Consider the following 17,878-nt stretch of genomic DNA (forward strand, 5'->3'; position numbering starts at 1 on the left):
TTATTATTATGTATTTTTTATAAGCATTTTTGAAGGGGCGTCGGATTTTAACTTTTCACGGGTGGTTTTGGTCCCCATTAACCGCGATAATCCGAGGAGCCGAGCCAAAAGAGACGGTTTTCCAAATCGAGCTGTCCTTTTGCATGCAACTAGTAGGAAGCGGTGAGGCTTCACATGACAACACAATAATGACAAGCCACCAAAGAAGGCATCATTGACTATAAAAAAAAAATCTTCATTTATTGTGTGGTCTATGAAGTCAAACTGGCAAGAAACATGGAAGCGGCAACAATTTCAAGCATTTTCAAGCACTTCAACCAAAATGTAAGCATTTTCTTGACCTTGAAATCATCATATTAAAGTTCAAGCATTTTCAAAGATTTCAAGACCCTGTACGAACCCTGACTCCAGTGCCTCTTCGACATATTTTTTTCTTTTGTAATTTGTGTGTCTTTTGGCCGGTGCAATTTGTAATCCCTAGTGATACATAATCCGAAAAATACAGTAAACTTACCCGTACTCGTCGAGGCTCCACAGAGTCACATTGTAGTCAGAGCAGTTTGGGGCGTCGAAGTGACAAAACATCTTTTTTTCAAAATCATTGGTACACTCCAGGTTCACTCCTGTCACAGAAGGTTAATAACAAATATGACTACAATATTAGACTACATATATTGTCTTTATTGATCAGATATGACATTTGAGAGGACATAATACTTCCCATGAATATGGATTTATAGCACAGTGCATGTCACAATCTTTTTATTAAAGGAACTGTGCGTATGATTTGCCCACTAGATGTCACTGCATTGTGTAGGCCAACCTAAGTGTTAAAAACCACGGGGGATAAATAAAAACAACAGAGATTCCAAGTGACTACCCGCACCAGTTCTATTGTATTTTCCCACCCCAGCCTTCTGCAAGGTTTTTGTTTTTTCAGGGTATGCGTAGCAGCAAAATGACAGACAGTTATGTCAGCTCTCTATAGGTGAGACATGATATATAAAGTAAATGCAATTTTTTAGACCTACAAGTTTTAAAAAAAAAGAACTTAAAAGTCTGTTTGTGTATTACTTGAATCATTACTGTTTTCTTTAAAAAAAAAATCGTTTTCCTACCACTAGGAGGTGATAAATGTAACTAGGGCTGCAACAACGAATCGATCAAATCGATTAAAATCGACTATTAAAAGTTTTGGCAACGACCTAAATCATCGGTTTAAGAGTCTATTCAATGCGAATGAGAAAACTGTAGTACCGGTTTGGTCGGGCAGAGGACGCCCTATTTGGCACCAGATCATTTACAGCCAAATCCACATTCATTTATATAGCACTTTTCAGATACTGAACTTAAACAAAAAGTGCTATATAAAAAAATATTACAATAGGATGCAGACATTGCAGTTATAAGTAGATGAATACATATATTTGACCAACAAACCCTTCATATAAAATACAGTTTATTAATTTGCCTTACTTAATTTATTGTATAGAGATTTGGGGAAATTCATATAAGGGCAATATAGAATATTGATTCGATTGTAGGAGAAAACTATTAGGAAGTTTAAACATAAGTTTAAAATGTCATTTATGTTTTATAATTTTCCTTTGGGGCAGCGCGGCGGCGCTGTGGTTAGCGCGTGTGCGGCACAGTTCTAAGGTCTTGGGAACCTCTTGTGTGGGTTCAAATCCAGCTACCGGACTTCCTGTGCGGAGTTTGTATGTTCTCCCCGTGCTTGCGTGGGTTTCCTCCGGGCACTCCGGTTTCCTCCCACTTTCCAAAGACATGCATTTCAGGTGGAGTGGCCTGTCCAAATTGTCCCTAGGTGTGAATGAGCGAGCGAGTTGTTTGTATGTATTTGTCTTTATTATTATTATTTTATTAAATGTAAAGTTAGTTTAAAAGAAATATCAAATTCATCGATTAATTGAAAAAAAAAAATCGACCGATTCATCAGTTACTCAAATAATAATAGTTGCAGCCCTAAATAAGACACACTGTCTCTTTAACAGTATATAATGAAATGAAATGAAATGTTGTAATGATACAACAACTAATTGATTAATCACCAACCTATTGTAGGTCAAATTAATTGTTAAATAATGTTACTACATAAACTATTAAGATACAGTACTTTTGCATTAAATGCTTGACCTGTACACTAAGGGTATGCAGATCGATCGAAATACCAATATTATCGATACTGAGCTAGTACTTGGATTAGTTTGATACTATGTTCCCCTTACAACTAAAACTATGATCAGTGTTGGGTAGGGTTACTTTTACTGGATTACTTTCAATTACTTTTGGATTACTCCAATACCAAATATGCTAATACAAGACAAAAGAAACTAAATATGAATAAAATTACTAAATTTTGTGCAGGCTTGGGGAGTAACGGAATACATGTAACGGCAAAAATTATGTTGGCAAGCTTTTTGGATTCATTTTCATTTTGTTTCTGTCGCATTTTATGTTAGTTTTGCTGGAGATCAAAGAGATCAAAGCCAGGAGAGAAAGCTTACCACGTGTTGTGAGTCATAATTTTATTCATATTTAATTTATTTTGTCTTTTATTAGCATATTTGGTATTGGAGTAATCCAAAAGTAATTGAAAGTAATCCAGTTAAAGTAAACCTACCCAACCCTGACTATGATAATGTTGTTGGTGAATAGTAAGGTTATGCAAATATAATGACTTTCAAATTCAACTTAATTGTGTTTACACTTTATTTACACAACTGACTTATTTTCAAAATATTGTGCAATGGGGCAGCAGTGGCTCAGGAGGTAGAGCGCTCGTCCTGGGATCAAGAGATCGCAGTTCGAATCCGGCTCCTCCGTGTTACATGTCGAAGTGTCCTTGGGTAAGACACTGAACCCCTAATGCCCCCAATAAGCAGGTTAGCACCTTACATGGCTGCACGACCGCTATTGTGTGAAGCACATTGTAAAGCGCTTTGGGAAGTCTTGACTTGAAAAGCGCTATATAAATGCAGATCATTTCATTTTCATTTCAATGGAAGGTTTGCTAACTGTCTTGTTACCATTTTTATACTGTATTTTTCTTAAATTACTGTTTTTTTTTCTATGACGCTCTTGAGATTTGTCCTTAAACAGTTGTCATGGAAATATTTTTATTTATTTCTACACTGTGAAGTTGGCATTGAAGTTATCTAATAAAAATAGAAAATTCAAGGCTGGTTTTATCTTAGTGACTGTATAAACTAACTCAGGGAAGGGGTTCAACTAATCAATGATCAAGACAATTCCAAACAAAAAGTATGATCGGTATGATAAATCGATATTACACTGTGTTTACTTGGATCGGATCAATACCCAGTATAAATCGCCCACCCCTACTTTAAATAATGTTACGTTTTCAAATGATGGATTGAAATGAAAACATGTTTTGTTTATTTGGGTAATGGAGATAAGTACCAACAGATGAATGAATCACTTATTGAAATAACAATATATGCAGGCCTGATTAACAGGATACTGGAGTCAAGTCATGTTTATTTGTATAGGCCCTAAAGCCCCACTGAGTATTATTTGACCACTAGATGGCCCTGTTGTCTAATGGGAGCAAAAAACAGTGCCAAGAGCACAGCATAGCAGCAAAAGTTACCAGACAATGTATGGCTTCCGCTATATAAAAGACTAATTTCTTTACCTATGATTTTTTTAAACAAAATGTAATGTTGGTATGATAGTTCGTGTATTTTTTTGCATAGTGTTCAAATCAACGTTGCGGTTTTTTTTTTAACTGAATGGAAGTTTTTTTATACCACTAGGAGGCAGTAAATATTACAAACCATTTCTTTAATTACAAACGGTCTCAAAGGTCCACGATGCTACAGATTACAATCAATTGACAGTGTATACATGTAGACACGCGAAAGGTCCAGGGTTCGAGACCGTGTGGAAACATTAGTTGGCCTGGATAGGGATGGGTGCCACCAGGCTGTACTTGCCCAAGACACACCACAGGAAGAGGTACCCCTACGATCCCAGTGGTTAAGGCAGGGGTCAGGAACCTTTTTGACCCAAAGAGCCATAAAAGCAAAAAATGTTTTAAAAAGAAATTGAGAGAGCCACATCATATATTTTCAGACAAAATCGAAAAAAACTGCCATACACGCTCTCTAGTCATTTCATGATTTAATCAAATGTATGAAATGATAATAATGCCAAATCAATGTAAATATGCCATTTACAATTTGTCTTCCACCTTAAGTTAAGAGTGTTGAGGCAATTTTCTTCCATGAATTTGTCCTTAATAACGGTTTCAAAACAATGTGCATGCAAAGTTCTTTTGTAAAAATGTCACAAATTACTGCAAACGATAAGCACATCGTCATATTCACTTTCGGTGTAGACTGCACTGAGAGAGAGAGAGAGAGAGAGAGAGAGAGAGAGAGAGAGAGAGAGAGAAGGAAATGCCTTGCGCTGTGTGCAGGGATCCGCCCACCTGTACTGCTCACCCAATCAAAGTCGTTTGCCAGCATTTTTATTTATCAGTTTGAATGGTTTCTTATCGAACTTCTGCATTATGTTGCTTCGGCTTTATATACCAGCTCAGTAGCCTAGATGGTAAGGCGCCCGCTTTGAGACTGGGAGGTCGGTGGTTCGCGCCCCGGCCGAGTCATTCCTAAGACTTAAAAAGTGGTCGGCGGCGCCCTCTGTTGGCTGCGGCTGCATCGGCTCGCTACAACGGGTCAGGTGCAATCGACATTTCGTTCTGTGTAAATTGTTACACAGAATGACAATACAAGGAAATTATTATTATTATTATTATATGGACCAAAATCGGGATGAAATCACTTGACTTTGGAACGCCACAGAGAGATGTGCAATAGTTACATTTTATTTCGGAGCCATATGTACTCATGAAAAGAGCCATATATTGCCCCTGAGCCATAGGTTCCCTACCCCTGGGTTAAGGGATTCCACTACGTACAAAAAATAATTTCTCAATCTAGGTTTTTATAAAAAAAAAAAAAACACTGCTCTGATAGTTCATGTATTTTTGCCTAGTGTTCAAATCATTTTTTGTACTAAATGGAAGTTATTTGTTCCACGAGGAGCCACTAAATATTAAACACGGTCACTTTAAACGCCGTCTGCAAACGAAAAACACTTTACTTCAAAAAACAAAAGCGTGTACTGTAGTCCTATTTTCGGCTGCGTGAACGATTCGAGATCAAATAATATAACGTCATTCGATAATATTTTTGAACACTTAAATTAATAATATAAGCTCCTTTTTGACACATTTTCAATTGGTGGCGATTCGAGGGATTTTTTTTACCAGGAAGAGCGCCAGATGTGACGATGTTTCCCATAACAAGAAGGAAGACGAACATCCTTTAAAAAGACGCTTTCTTCTTTTCAAAATCAAGGAAGTCCAGTTCAAATGCTTATTGAAAAAATACAAAAACATTCCAATTGAAAGAAGTGTTTTTGTTCGAAAAATGCTGCGGGGATGACCGCGGGTGTTGCAAAGCGACTTCCTTATTAGGGGAAGGTCTGACTGGAATGACGTGCCTTGTTGATTCCAGTCAAATGGCGCTCCCATTTCCAGCGAACTACAGTACTCGATCGAGGATTGGGGTTGAAAAGCAAACCACTTGTTGTTCATGTGTCAATCCAAATACTTTTGATAGTTTGTTTTCTGACTTAATCAAGCAAGCTTTGTCTTGATGAAAAAGTACTCTGTGACAACGAAGGTAACATTTAAAAACAAACTAATAATTACGATTGTAATCATAATATTAGTAGCCTGAATAAAGACCTGATTCAGTGACGTGTTGTTAGGATTGTGTTTGCACAGTCAGATTTACAAACAAATGAACCTATATAATATATAGTATTCATAATTTGATTGGCAGAGCTAGAGAGCAATATATAATCTCTAGCATAGAAAAAAAACCTTTAAAGTCCCAGTGTGTAATATTTGACCACTAGATGTCACTGCATTGTCTAATGTGAACAAAGACCAGTGCCACAGCAAGCAACAACACGGCACATAAACATGGCTGTGACTTAAGTAGGGATTCCACTGTGTAGAAGAAATAAACATGTATCGACCAATGATTTTTTTTGTTTATAGATATTAACATTGGTACGATAGTTCATGTATTTTTGCATAGTATTCATTTTTTTTTCTAAATGAAACTCATTTTTGTTCCACTAGAGACACTAAATATTACACACTGTCCCTTTATAGCCACAGTATGTAATATTTGACCACTAAATGGTACTGTATTGTCTAATGGCAATGAAAACCAGTGCCACAGAGCACAGCATAGCAGCAAGTTGACAGACAAACATGGCGGCGACTTTAAGTAGGGATTCCACTATGCAAAAGCAATACAAACTTCTCGACAATCTTTTTTTCCATCCATCCATCATCTGCACCGCTTATCCGCAGTAGGGTTGCGGGGGTGTTGGAGCCCATCCCAGCTATCTTCGGGGAGTGGGCAAGGGGACACCCTGAACTGGTTGCCAGCTAGCCGCAGGGCACACAGAGACGGACAACTCGCTCATTCACATTTATGGACAATTTGGAGCTGCCAATTAACCCTACATGCATGTTTTTGGAATGTGGGAGGAAACCGGAGTGCACGGAGGAAACCCACGCAAGCATGGGGAGAACATGCCAACCCCGCACGGGAAGGCTGGTAGCTAGATTTGATCCCATGACCTCAGAACTGTGTTGCGGACGTGTTAACCACTCATCTGCCGTGCCGCCCACCATCCTTTTTTTTTTTTTTTTTAAATAACATTGGTATAATTCTGGGCAGCACGGCGGAGCAGTGGTTAGTGCGTGTGTGGCACAGTTCTGAAGTCATGAGATCAAACCTCCTGTCTGGAGTTTGCATGTTCTCCCCGTGCTTGCGTGGGTTTCCCCCGGGCTCTCCAGTTTCCTCCCACATTCCAAAAACATGCATGTCTGGTTAATTGGCCGATCCAAATTGTCCCTAGGTATAAATGAGAGAGTGCGTTGTCTGTCTCTGTGTGCCCTGCGACTGGCTGGCAACCAGTTCAGGGTGTCCCCTGCCCACTGCCAGGAGATGGCTGGGATGGGCTCCAGCACCCCCGTGACCCTAATGAGGATAAGTGGTGCAGATAATGGATGGATGGATGGTATAATTCTTCAGGTATTTTAGCCTAGTGTTTAAAACAATGTTTTTTTCACTGAATTGTTTATTTTTGTACCACTATCAGGTGTCCTTATTAACTTGAAAGGAGAATGTGTTTTCTATAAAGAATGTGTTAAAAATGCCCAACTGAGTTCATAAAGCTTTTACAAAAATGTTGTACATTGCCTATCTACTTTTTTCTTACTTTTATCAAAGCTGTTCTGGCTGCAGAACACAATATGCTGGAGGAAAGGAAGGTGGTGGGCCTGGGGTTGCAGAGTGACTTTATGCTCGTATCAAATTATTTTGTTGGTGTAGCATTAACATGCTTAAAGTAAGAAAAGTCCTGTTTCAATATAGTCTAAATGCCGACCCAAACTCCCAGAAAGATAAAAAAAGATTTTTTTTGAGAAAAACTAAAAAGTGTACGTACTTGATTCATAAGCTGTGATCATGACTTTAAGCCAGGAGATGGTGTCAGAGAGCACCACATTTTCAAATTCCGGACATCACCATTTAAAGGAGGGGTGCACAGTTTGTGGTGTCCTTAGGAAGTTAAAAGCAGAGTATTTTATAGATCAAGTATGAGTTAACAATACCCAACTGAGTTCATAAAGCCCTCGTTTTTCCATTACATTATTATAATAACATGGTCAGTTTCTCAGTACTACTTTGTAGTCAATTCAAGTCATGCTTATTTGTATAGCCCTTACAAAGAGTCCCAAAGAGTTTTTCACATTTTTGCTGACCTTTTATTTGTCTTTTCTCTTTTTTCTCTTCAAAGTCTTGATTAAATGTTTTACCCTGGCTATGTCATGTATAATCTTGTAGCATACAATTTTGTTTTACAACATTGATAATATCAACACTGAAAAAATAGATTTAAAGAAAAGCAAAATGCTGGGCAACAAATTGAGAAGAAAAATGCTGGGTTTTGGTAACACTGAGCCTGCATGGTTTGTAATCTTCATTGTGCTTTTTAGCACTTAGGCTGCACAACACAATACTGTACAACATGCAGTGCTCAAATATAGGTGCAGCACATGTAAATTATTACTGATTGTTTTTCATATTAATTTTTTTTTAGATTATATTTTGTGTAATTAGTAATATATATATATATATATATATATATATATATATATATATATACATATATATATATATATATATATATATATATATATATATATATATATATATATATATATATATATATATATATATATATATATATATATATATATATAGATGGCAGCATGGCGGTTAGCGCGTGTGCGGCACAGTTCTGAGGTCATGGGTTCAAATCCAGCTACCAACCTTCCTGTGCGGAGTTTGCATGTTCTCCCTGTGTTTGCATGGGTTTCCTCTCGGCACTCGGGTTTCCTCCCACATTCCAAAAACATGCATGTCAGGTTAATTGACCGGTCCTAATTTTCCCTAGTTGTGAATGACCGAGCGAATTGTGTCTCCCTGTGTGCCCTGCGACTGGCTGGCAATCAGTTCAGGGTGTCCCCTGCCCACTGCCCGGAGATGACTGGGATGGGCTCGAGCACTCCCGCGACCCTACTGAGGATAAGCGGTGCAGATAATGGATGGATGGATGGATATATATATATATATATATATATATGTTTTTAATTCATTTACTGTAACAACAGCACGTGTCAACATTGACGAAAAAGTTACCTTCACGAAAATTTGTTGTAAAATAAGCAATGATATATCTTCAATGTACGCTGACCCGACCAATGTGGCCGCCACAGCGAGCTGACTAAGTCGATATCCGCACGAACTGCCCTACTGATGACGCCATGACGCATACGACGTGTCTACGTAACCTACGTCACCTTCACGCGGGATTCCAAACCATAATGGCGTCCTTGTTGGAGCGATTCGAGAGCCCCGGTAAAGGTAACGGCTTGCGGGCGACGGCTGCAATAAAATGTGGAAAGTTGCTTTTCTCTTCCAAGCCACTGGCGAGCTGTGTGTCAACCAAAATGGCCAGAGATGTGTGCCATAGCTGTTTCGTCAGGTAAGAGACTCCTGCTGTCCTCTGCAAAGTATGTCATGTGTATCTGACGCAAAAACGATTCCTGTAGTAGTTTGTATGCTAGCTTGTAATTCTCTGGTGCGGTTATAAATAGTTTATGAAGAAAAACCTGCAGTCACTTCCTTTTTCTGTCCGTTTAAGGCCGCAAGATGGCACCATTGGTCAACTGATTATCGGAGGCAAGCTGCAGAATACTAATAATAATAATTTCCTTTGTATTGTCATTCTTTGTAACAATGTACACAGAACGAAATGTCTAGGTTAAACCATGGTGATAAAACAGGGGCTTTATCAGATGGGGCAAGGGGTGGGCAGTGCACACCCGCAGATACGCTCTGCCCACCCCAAAAAGTAGTGAATGAAGGAAAAACAAGAGAGATGAAAAAAAATGAATTTAAAGAAATCAAGGAAAAGAAGGAAAAGGCTGGGTCTAAATCATCAAAAGAATGTAAAAAAGGAAAATGAGAAAAAGACTAAAAAGCATGAAAAAAATCAGAAAAAGAGGGAAAAAAAACAGAAAAAAGAAACAAAAAGGGAAAAATGATTAATAATAAAGCAACAAAAAAGAAAAAGGAATAAGAGAAAACAGAAAGCAGGCAAATATAAGAAAATGAAGAAAAAGCAAGACAATATAATTAAAACGCTAGGAAAAAAGTGACTAAAGAAGAATTGAGGCTAAAATAAAAGAAGTAGTAAGACAGGTTTGGGGGGGTCTCTTTTTTAGTATACTAATACTAAATAAATTAATACGTTTTCAAAGAATCTCTGATTCTACTAAATTTCAATAACGTTTATTTTTTTCAGTCTGCCGTGAACTTTTGATTAATTTCAACTTGTTTATACCTGGAATCCCTGCATGACACAACAAAATGTCTAGGAAAAATATTTACTTTTCAGTGCAACAACAAATAAATTACAAAATAGAAGAATAAAATATACATTAAAAAAAGGTAATCTCTGAAAAACACTGAAAACAGTCCTGTGGGGGTAATAATAGTTGTGCCCCCCATGCATTTGATATGCACGCCCTGAGACGCATGTCTGGCAATGGCCCTGGTGATAAACGACCGTGTTTGAGGATCATGGCGCTATTTTTTTTAATCGGGATTCCTCAGCATTTGTTTCCAGCACTCACGCACAGTCTCTTTTTCCCGTGATGACAAGTGAGGCACAGCCTCATATGCCTCCCCTGACCGCACGTAATATTCAATTTATATATATTAACAGGCTCAGAGGCATCACCACCCTAAACAAGCACACACAACTGTGAAGAATATTTAACTTCTCTACTCTTATTTTGTAAATATGTTGCTGCTAATGTTGGTACTTTTATTCTTCTGATGGTCTTACAACTTTGGTCAGTCTACATGCACTATCTTGTGAAAAATTGCGTATTTATTGGAATATTGTATCTTATTTTTCTCTTTTGAGTCATTCTTTACATATTTATCCTGGAGTAGCATGTCTTATCTAGTTGGAAACAACGTTCACTGCATTGTTGTCAACGATGAAAAGGACATTTCAATGATAAAGGTTGTTATTCATTCGTGTTGTTATTTTTTGTCATTATAATTCATCTTTATTACTTTGTATTCAACAACAAAATATTAACCATCATGTTGAGTTAGGAATTGGCACAACTAAGTGGCTAGCAGATCTATAATTTGAACTGAAGGTCTAACCCAAATCCAAAGGAGTACTCTAAATTGTTGATACTGTAGCCTTAAAACATTATATGCATCTATAGCCATCTATCCCCATTGTATTTTGATTTTATGGCCCCTGAGACACATCAGTTATTACATTTTATAAGCTTCAAATGGGTCACTGGAGACTCTCACACAACATAAGGGTTAAATACATATTTAAAATTTCATTTGGTTTATCCAGTACACTTCACCTGTTTTAATCTCATTCATGTTTATTTGCTTGGGGGTCAGCTCATTTTTGATTATCATCACCTATTGGGGTCTTTTCAACAGTTTATTGATTTGATCATTTCTTACATCATAGGGGTGTTCAGTAATTCTTTAGCACACTTCACTTAAATGCATCCCTTAATTTGGCCTCTGCAGAATTTGATTTGAAGTACAATAGTGTGAAAATTGTCACATTGGTTTTAATTAAGGGGAGGTGTGTGCTCTGCTTAACAACACTGTCAGGTTACTTACTGTTACAGGAAATGGAGGAAACACTATAACTATTAAATACAAGCTTTTACATTAATTCTAAACGTTACTCGATAAAAACTAAACAAATGTACCCTCTCACATCCTAAGATGGAGTAAACACAACAGGAATCAATAATGGTTTGCACATTCCCTGAATTCAATTATAGTTATGTGTGTAGTTAGGTGTGCATTTGTGTGTTTGTTTTGGTCATTGTGTGTTAACTCATTCAATACCAGACCTTCTCTCATGGGAAGAGGCGGCACCAGTATATTTTTGGAATTTTTACTCCTTTTTAAAGGCCTACAGAAAGTTCCAGTCTGTAGCTATACGGACATGGGATCTATCAAAAGAAAGCTTCAACCCTCATTTTTCATTAGACAAAAGTACGTTTCTAGCTTTTACCATTGTTAAGTAATCAACAGTTGAATAATGGTAAATTTCTTGAAAATACTCTTTTCCAAGAAAACTTCCAAGAACGATTTTTGTGAAAGGTTGCATCTCAAGCAGAACATTCACTTTGGTGCTTCCATAAACACAGGGACACTTTGCTTGCAAAATACCATTTTATTGCAAGAACACTGAACTTATGCACGAACAGTGCATGAACTTTGCAAGAACCTTTCAGTGCCTGATTTTTCTGGTGGAGTGATATCATGATATTATTCACCAGGGCGATCTCGTTCCCTCAGGGGTGCAAGAAATGTCATCACTCATTGACCAAACGATAATGAAGGGACTTAGTCACCTGATTTGAGGGGGAAAAAGCTCTCTTGAAGCTCTGTTGCACACTTGTATATGCTTTTCAAGTTATACCATACTGCTTCAGTATGCCTACTCACTGCATGAGGCTGCCTACACACACACTAATTCGCTGGAAAATGGAATTGGAACTGTTGTGTGGACAAAGATCCGACCATAGCCCTATTTTTTTTTCTTTTTCCTTTTTTTTCTTTTCTTTTTTCACCTTCTTTTTTTCTTATATCTTTGTGAAAGGCTTGGCAATAAATTGTGAAGAAAAATTCTGAGACTCAGTCACTTTGAGTCTCCATAGTGTGTATTCTTCGTTATGCTTTCTAAAACTTCGGCTGCACTACACAATACATTATCTAGTGGTCAAATAGAACACATTGCTACTTAAATATAATTGCAGCCCACGTAAACCTTTACTGATTGGTTGATTTTCATATTAATTATTGGTGTTTTTTAAACGTATATCTTTATATAAATATATATAATATGTATAATTTCTCTCTCTATATATTTTTGGGGAGAACGGTGGACAATTTTTATTAGAAGATTTACTGTGGAAAACCCAAATCGGCCCAGTGTCATCCCGACCCAAGCTCTGACAAACGCACGAGTCAATTGATTTTGAGACCATTGCTTTAAGTGGAAGCTCTTTAACGTATTTATGTTCACTGTTAAAATACTTTATGTTGAAAAAACTGTAAACACGTGAAAGCGCCAGCGAAGCACTCAGAGCAATTTGATTGGGTGAGCGCTCAGTGTAGTCTGCGCTGAAGGGAAATGCGATGATATCCATGTCGTTTGCAGTTATTTGAGACATTTTTACAAAAAAAACTTTGCTTGCACCGTGTTTTGAAACCATTATTTAGGACAAAAAAGACGGTCAAAATGAGCCTCAACACTCTTAAGTACCTGAGGGAGACTTATTTTAAGTGGTATATTATTGATATGGGACACAGACTCTGGGATTATTATTATTTTATAGATTTGATGAAATCATCAAACATCACACTGTGAAATAAATGTGCTGAAGAATTAGCTTTTGTCTGGAGATTGCTTTAATGGCTCTTTTGGGTAAAAAGGTTCCAGACCCCTGATGTATAATATGTTGAGTAGGTTATTAATGTAGGCTGAATGATAAAGCATAATACTGAAGCACAAAACATTTAGAGTCTTTTACCTATCCGGCCCCAAAGCCAAATAGATCCTGACGTCCCTGATTAAGACCCTATTTAGGGTGAGGCCCTGAGGCATTCAATAATTTAATCTTAGTGAGAGATGGGCTGCTGCCATCAACAGCTGGATAGGTAACACTTATACACATGCTGAGGGCAAAGATTGGCCCAATAAGTAAAGTGTCTGTTCTCCACTGTCATTAATCCATCATTAACCTAACAGCATGATATCATGATGTGTGTGTGCGTGTGTGTCTGTGCACACAATTAGGCTCCCCGCAGAAAAGATACCAAACTCATCTTGTGTGTATTTGTGAGCGTATGTTTTAGTGCAGGAATTGTGCAGGTGTTAGTGCGGGGGCATCAAAGTTAGAGTTAATTACAGTCCCCGAAGGCTAAAATGTAGAGTGATGCATTTTAAGCGAATACACGTTGAAGCGCACATGCATGGAAAAAATGGATAAAGCCCAAGGTCAACTATTAGAAATGTCATCAGTGTGACGAGGAGGGCTAAAGATAGAAAGTGCTTCTGAGTTTGATTGATCTGATTCCAAAGACCGTTTTAAAAGTGCGGCATTGAATTTAAAGCAAATAATGTCAGATGTTTAACAGCTGAAACATTTGACTCCCTCTCGTCAACCTCATGCGAAAATGGCACCACTGACTTTTTTTTTTCACAATTTTTGGTTTTATGCATGGGAGGCAGCTATTCATGTTTTAAATCACTTTTCAATATCACGATTATTACTTTTCTAAATTACATAATTCAACTGTTGGCGTGCGATAAGCCCTTAACTCCTTCCCTACGTAGTCTGTGATAATGGCCATTCTGACGTTCTATTACTCCATAATCTCATACAATATCATTTTGAAATTCATTATTTTTGTTGTTGATGTGTCTTACAAACTGATGTTAGTAAGGCTGATGTTAGTAAGGCCTTTATTGCATGATAAATCTGTAAAAAGTAAGTCCACTAAATCAGAGAAAAAAGGTTTTGATTAATTATTTACTAATTTGCAACTGTTTCGACAAACTCATTGTGAGGTTTCAATACAAATTAATTAGTTATTTCTAAATATAAGACTAAGTGCAACTGTTGTTTTCCAAATGTAACAAGTTTTAGCTTTTTTTTCAATTTTTTTGTTTTGGGCAGCATTGCCTTTTTTACGTCAGGTTAATGAATTGTATAACTGGAAACAATCTACACAAGTAAATACAAATACAAAAGTAAATTCAAAGCATAAGTTAAATTAAACACATTTTATTTTCAACAATGCTTTTATATTTGCCCTATAGTAAACACAGTGTCCTGGTTAGTATTATTGTGCTCATTGAATGTGGATTTAACCACAAAGTGTACCTGAGTTATCTATAAATTCTTAAAGGTACACTGTGTAATATTTGACCTCTAGGTGTCGCTGTATTGTGTAGTCCAACCAAAAACGAGGAAGAATACAAAATCAAGACTCAAAAGTGACCAAACCGCACCATTTTTCCCCTTTTTTTTGCTCACCCTGTCACAGGGTTTTTTGTTTTTCGGCCTACCCTTAGCAGCAAGATGGCAATCATGTCAGCTGCCTCTAGGTGAGCCTCATATGTAAAATGAATACACATTTCTCCACCTACAAGTATTTTAAAAAATGCACATTTATATGATTGTTCTGTAATTTTGCTAATTTTTTGAATACATATTTTCTTTTTATTTTATTTTTTATGATGATGACTTAACACTAGGAAGTACGCAACTCTATGCACACCATCTCTTTAAGAAAAAAGTAGAAATGTGTGGTTGGTTGCACCCTGGGGCCTGGGCAACAAAAAGTAAAAACATGGAGATCTTTTCTTGTCTTGTTTTTGCTATATGTTGTGGTTATTTTTGTTATGTTTTGACTCAACAGTAAGTTGAGCCATTAGATAAAGCATTTGTTTATCAACCAAATTGGATTTCCCAGTTATTATTTATGATATTTTTCGAAAACTGGGAATAGATAACTGAAACAAACATCTTTTTTAAATGTTATTTTTATAAAGACATGTGATACAGGCAAGAGGTAAATGCTGTTAAAGCTTAATTTAAGAGGTAAATGCTGTTAAGCTTAAATTAATATCTGCATACTGTATGTATATTGTCACTGCTTCTTTAAAAGCACATATGTAATTTTTTTTACTTTCATTTTTTTTGCATGGATGGATTTTTATAATAAAAAAGTGCTAATAAAAAAGTATTTTTGAAATTGCAGCAACGATATGTACGAATATCTGACTTCATCCTTTTCTCCTTCTATTTGAATCTTCAATCTGTTAAAGAGTCAACTTTTGAAATCTCTTGCTGTATCGTGGTTTTTTTTCGCGGTTTTGCTGCACTGCAGATTTTCATCTTGCATTGTGTTCTGCATTTTGATTTGTTAAGACATTGCCCCACCCCCTTTCTGCTTGTTTTGTAAAGTTGATCGTGTCCTTAATCCATACAGCTGTACAATAAAACGGTAGGATTATTTTTAGAATTATAATTTCACAGTACAGAAGTTATTTGTAAAAAAACAACTTTTGTTTAACAAATTCTTGAGCATATAAATTGGGTTTGTTCTTGAGTAATGAATAAAGAAATCAAGGTTTCTACTTCGCGGATTTTGACAATTGCGGCATGTTTTTGGAAAATACCCCAGCGAAAAACAAGGGATTACTGTACTGTAAGCCTCAATAGAAATCATTGAAGCCTCTGACAAAATTGCACTTGTGGAACAGAGATTCAGATTCAGATCTACTTTATTGTCATTCTAGTACACGTGTATACAGAACGAAATGTCGATACATCTGACCCGCAGTTTCCTTGAATGTACAGATATAAATAAAATGTTGTATTGAATTGGAGTATTGAGTACTAATAATATACTAAATAATTATGGCTATGTATAGTATTTTACAGTAGCGCAAATAGTGCAAGAGGAGCAGCTAACCAGATGTGCAAAATGGGCAGTCAGGTAAACAGTAACAATAACACTGTAACAATAACACTGTAAGTACAATAGTGCAGAGAAACAGATGTGCAAGGAGTGGCTAGCTATAAAGAACTGCCAGTAGTGCAAAAAGTCAAACAAAACCAACAGATGTACAGATTAGCAGCAGTTTAGATTTACTATGTGTTTGATTGACCATTTAACAGTCTAATGGCCAGGGGGACAAGACTATTGTGGAACCTGGTGGTCCTGCACCGCACACTGCAGTACCTCTTCCCAGAGGCTAGCAGAGTGAACAGTCCATGATGGGGGTGAGAGGGGTCCCTGATAATGTTCTTAGCTTGGGATAGGCAGCGCTTCTGGCCAATGTCCTGAATGTCCTCGTCACCCTCCTCACACTACCCCAGTTGGAAGCGCTGCAGCCTCCACACCACACAGAGATACAGCTGGTCAGGATACTCTCTATGGTGCCCCTGTAGAATGTGATGAGGGAGGGTGGGGGCAGGTGGGCTCTCCTCATCCTCCGCAGGAAGTACAGGCGCTGCTGTGCCCTCTTAACCAGTGATGCAGTGTTCACGGACCAGATGAGTTTGTTTGTGATGTGCACCCCTAGGAACTTGATGCTGCTGACAACCTCCACAGCCTTGTTGTTGATGAAAAGTGGGGCATGGTTGGGCTGTTTTTTCCTGAAGTCGACAATGATCTCTTTAGTTTTGTCAACATTCAGGACCAGGCTGTTGTCCCTGCACCTGCCCACCAACTGCTCCACCTCCTCTCTGTAGGACAGGTCGTTGTTGTCCCTGATGAGGCCCACCACTTTTGTGTCGTCCGCAAACTTCCCGATGTGGTTTGTGGCGGACCTAGGGACGCAGTCGTGTGTCATCAGGGTGAACAGCAAGGGCCTCAGGACACAGCCTTGGGGGGAGCCCGTGCTGAGGGTGATGACATCGGAGATGTTCTGACCAATCCGCACTGACTGGGGTCTGTCAGTGAGGAAGTCCAGCAGTCAGTTCCGCAGGGGGGTGTTGAAACCCAGGAGTCTCATTTTGTCTACCAGGTGTTGTGGGATGATGGTGTTGAATGCTGAACTGAAGTCCAGGAACAGCATCCGCACATGGGTGTTCTTCTCCTCAAGGTGTGTCAGGCTCAGGTGAAGCGCAGAGGAGATGGCATCCCCGGTGGAGCGGTTTATCTGGTAGGCAAACTGAAAGGGGTCGAGTGAGGAGGGGAGACTGGAGGTGATGTGCTCTTTAACCAGTCTCTCAAAGCACTTCATTATGATGGGAGTCAGTGCAACGGGCCGGTAATCGTTGAATGATAAGATCTGGGGGTTCTTTGGCACTGGGATGATGGTGGCAATCTTGAAGCATGATGGTACTGTGGCTTGCTCTAGCGAGGTGTTGAAAATGTCTGTTAGTACACAAGCCAGCTGATCGGCGCACTCCCTAAGGACCCGCCCTGGAATGTTGTCCGGGCCTGGAGCCTTCCGTGTGTTGACCCTTCTCAGGGTCTTCCTCACGTCAGTTGAGTCCAGGGGGAGTGCTCTTTCGTCCTGATTTGGAACCGCTTTCGCTGCAGGGGTGCCGTTTTGTGCCTCGAACCTTCCAAAGAATTTGTTGAGGTCA

General features: G+C 38.2%; 2 protein-coding genes across 5 annotated transcripts in view; one reads left to right on the plus strand and one right to left on the minus strand.

The window, feature by feature from the left end:
* The window catches only part of il4r.1 (interleukin 4 receptor, tandem duplicate 1), a 36,590-nt gene extending 27,611 nt beyond the window's left edge, over nucleotides 1-8,979 (minus strand). The window contains exons 1-3 of one of the 4 annotated variants that reach the window (XM_088334757.1): nucleotides 8,838-8,979; nucleotides 7,582-7,694; nucleotides 515-623 (exon numbers count right to left, since the gene is read on the minus strand). In XM_088334757.1, the coding sequence (XP_088190883.1) occupies nucleotides 515-623; nucleotides 7,582-7,603 (131 nt within the window). In that variant the 5' untranslated portion in view covers nucleotides 7,604-7,694; nucleotides 8,838-8,979. Of the gene's footprint in view, nucleotides 1-514; nucleotides 624-5,314; nucleotides 5,525-7,581; nucleotides 7,695-8,837 lie in introns of those variants that run through there. The other 3 variants (XM_088334758.1, XM_088334756.1, XM_088334759.1) reach the window with 3 other exon arrangements.
* A 7-nt stretch (nucleotides 8,980-8,986) lies between these two features.
* Nucleotides 8,987-17,878, plus strand: part of smyd3 (SET and MYND domain containing 3) — a 166,549-nt gene continuing 157,657 nt past the window's right edge. The window contains exon 1 of the mRNA XM_088334760.1: nucleotides 8,987-9,183. Coding sequence (XP_088190886.1) covers nucleotides 9,023-9,183 — 161 coding nt within the window. The 5' untranslated portion in view covers nucleotides 8,987-9,022. The remainder of the gene's footprint in view (nucleotides 9,184-17,878) is intronic.

This window comes from Urocampus carinirostris, chromosome 4, assembly GCF_059441175.1.
Source record: "Urocampus carinirostris isolate Australia breed hairy pipefish chromosome 4, RoL_Ucar_1.0, whole genome shotgun sequence".
Lineage (NCBI taxonomy): Eukaryota > Metazoa > Chordata > Actinopteri > Syngnathiformes > Syngnathidae > Urocampus > Urocampus carinirostris.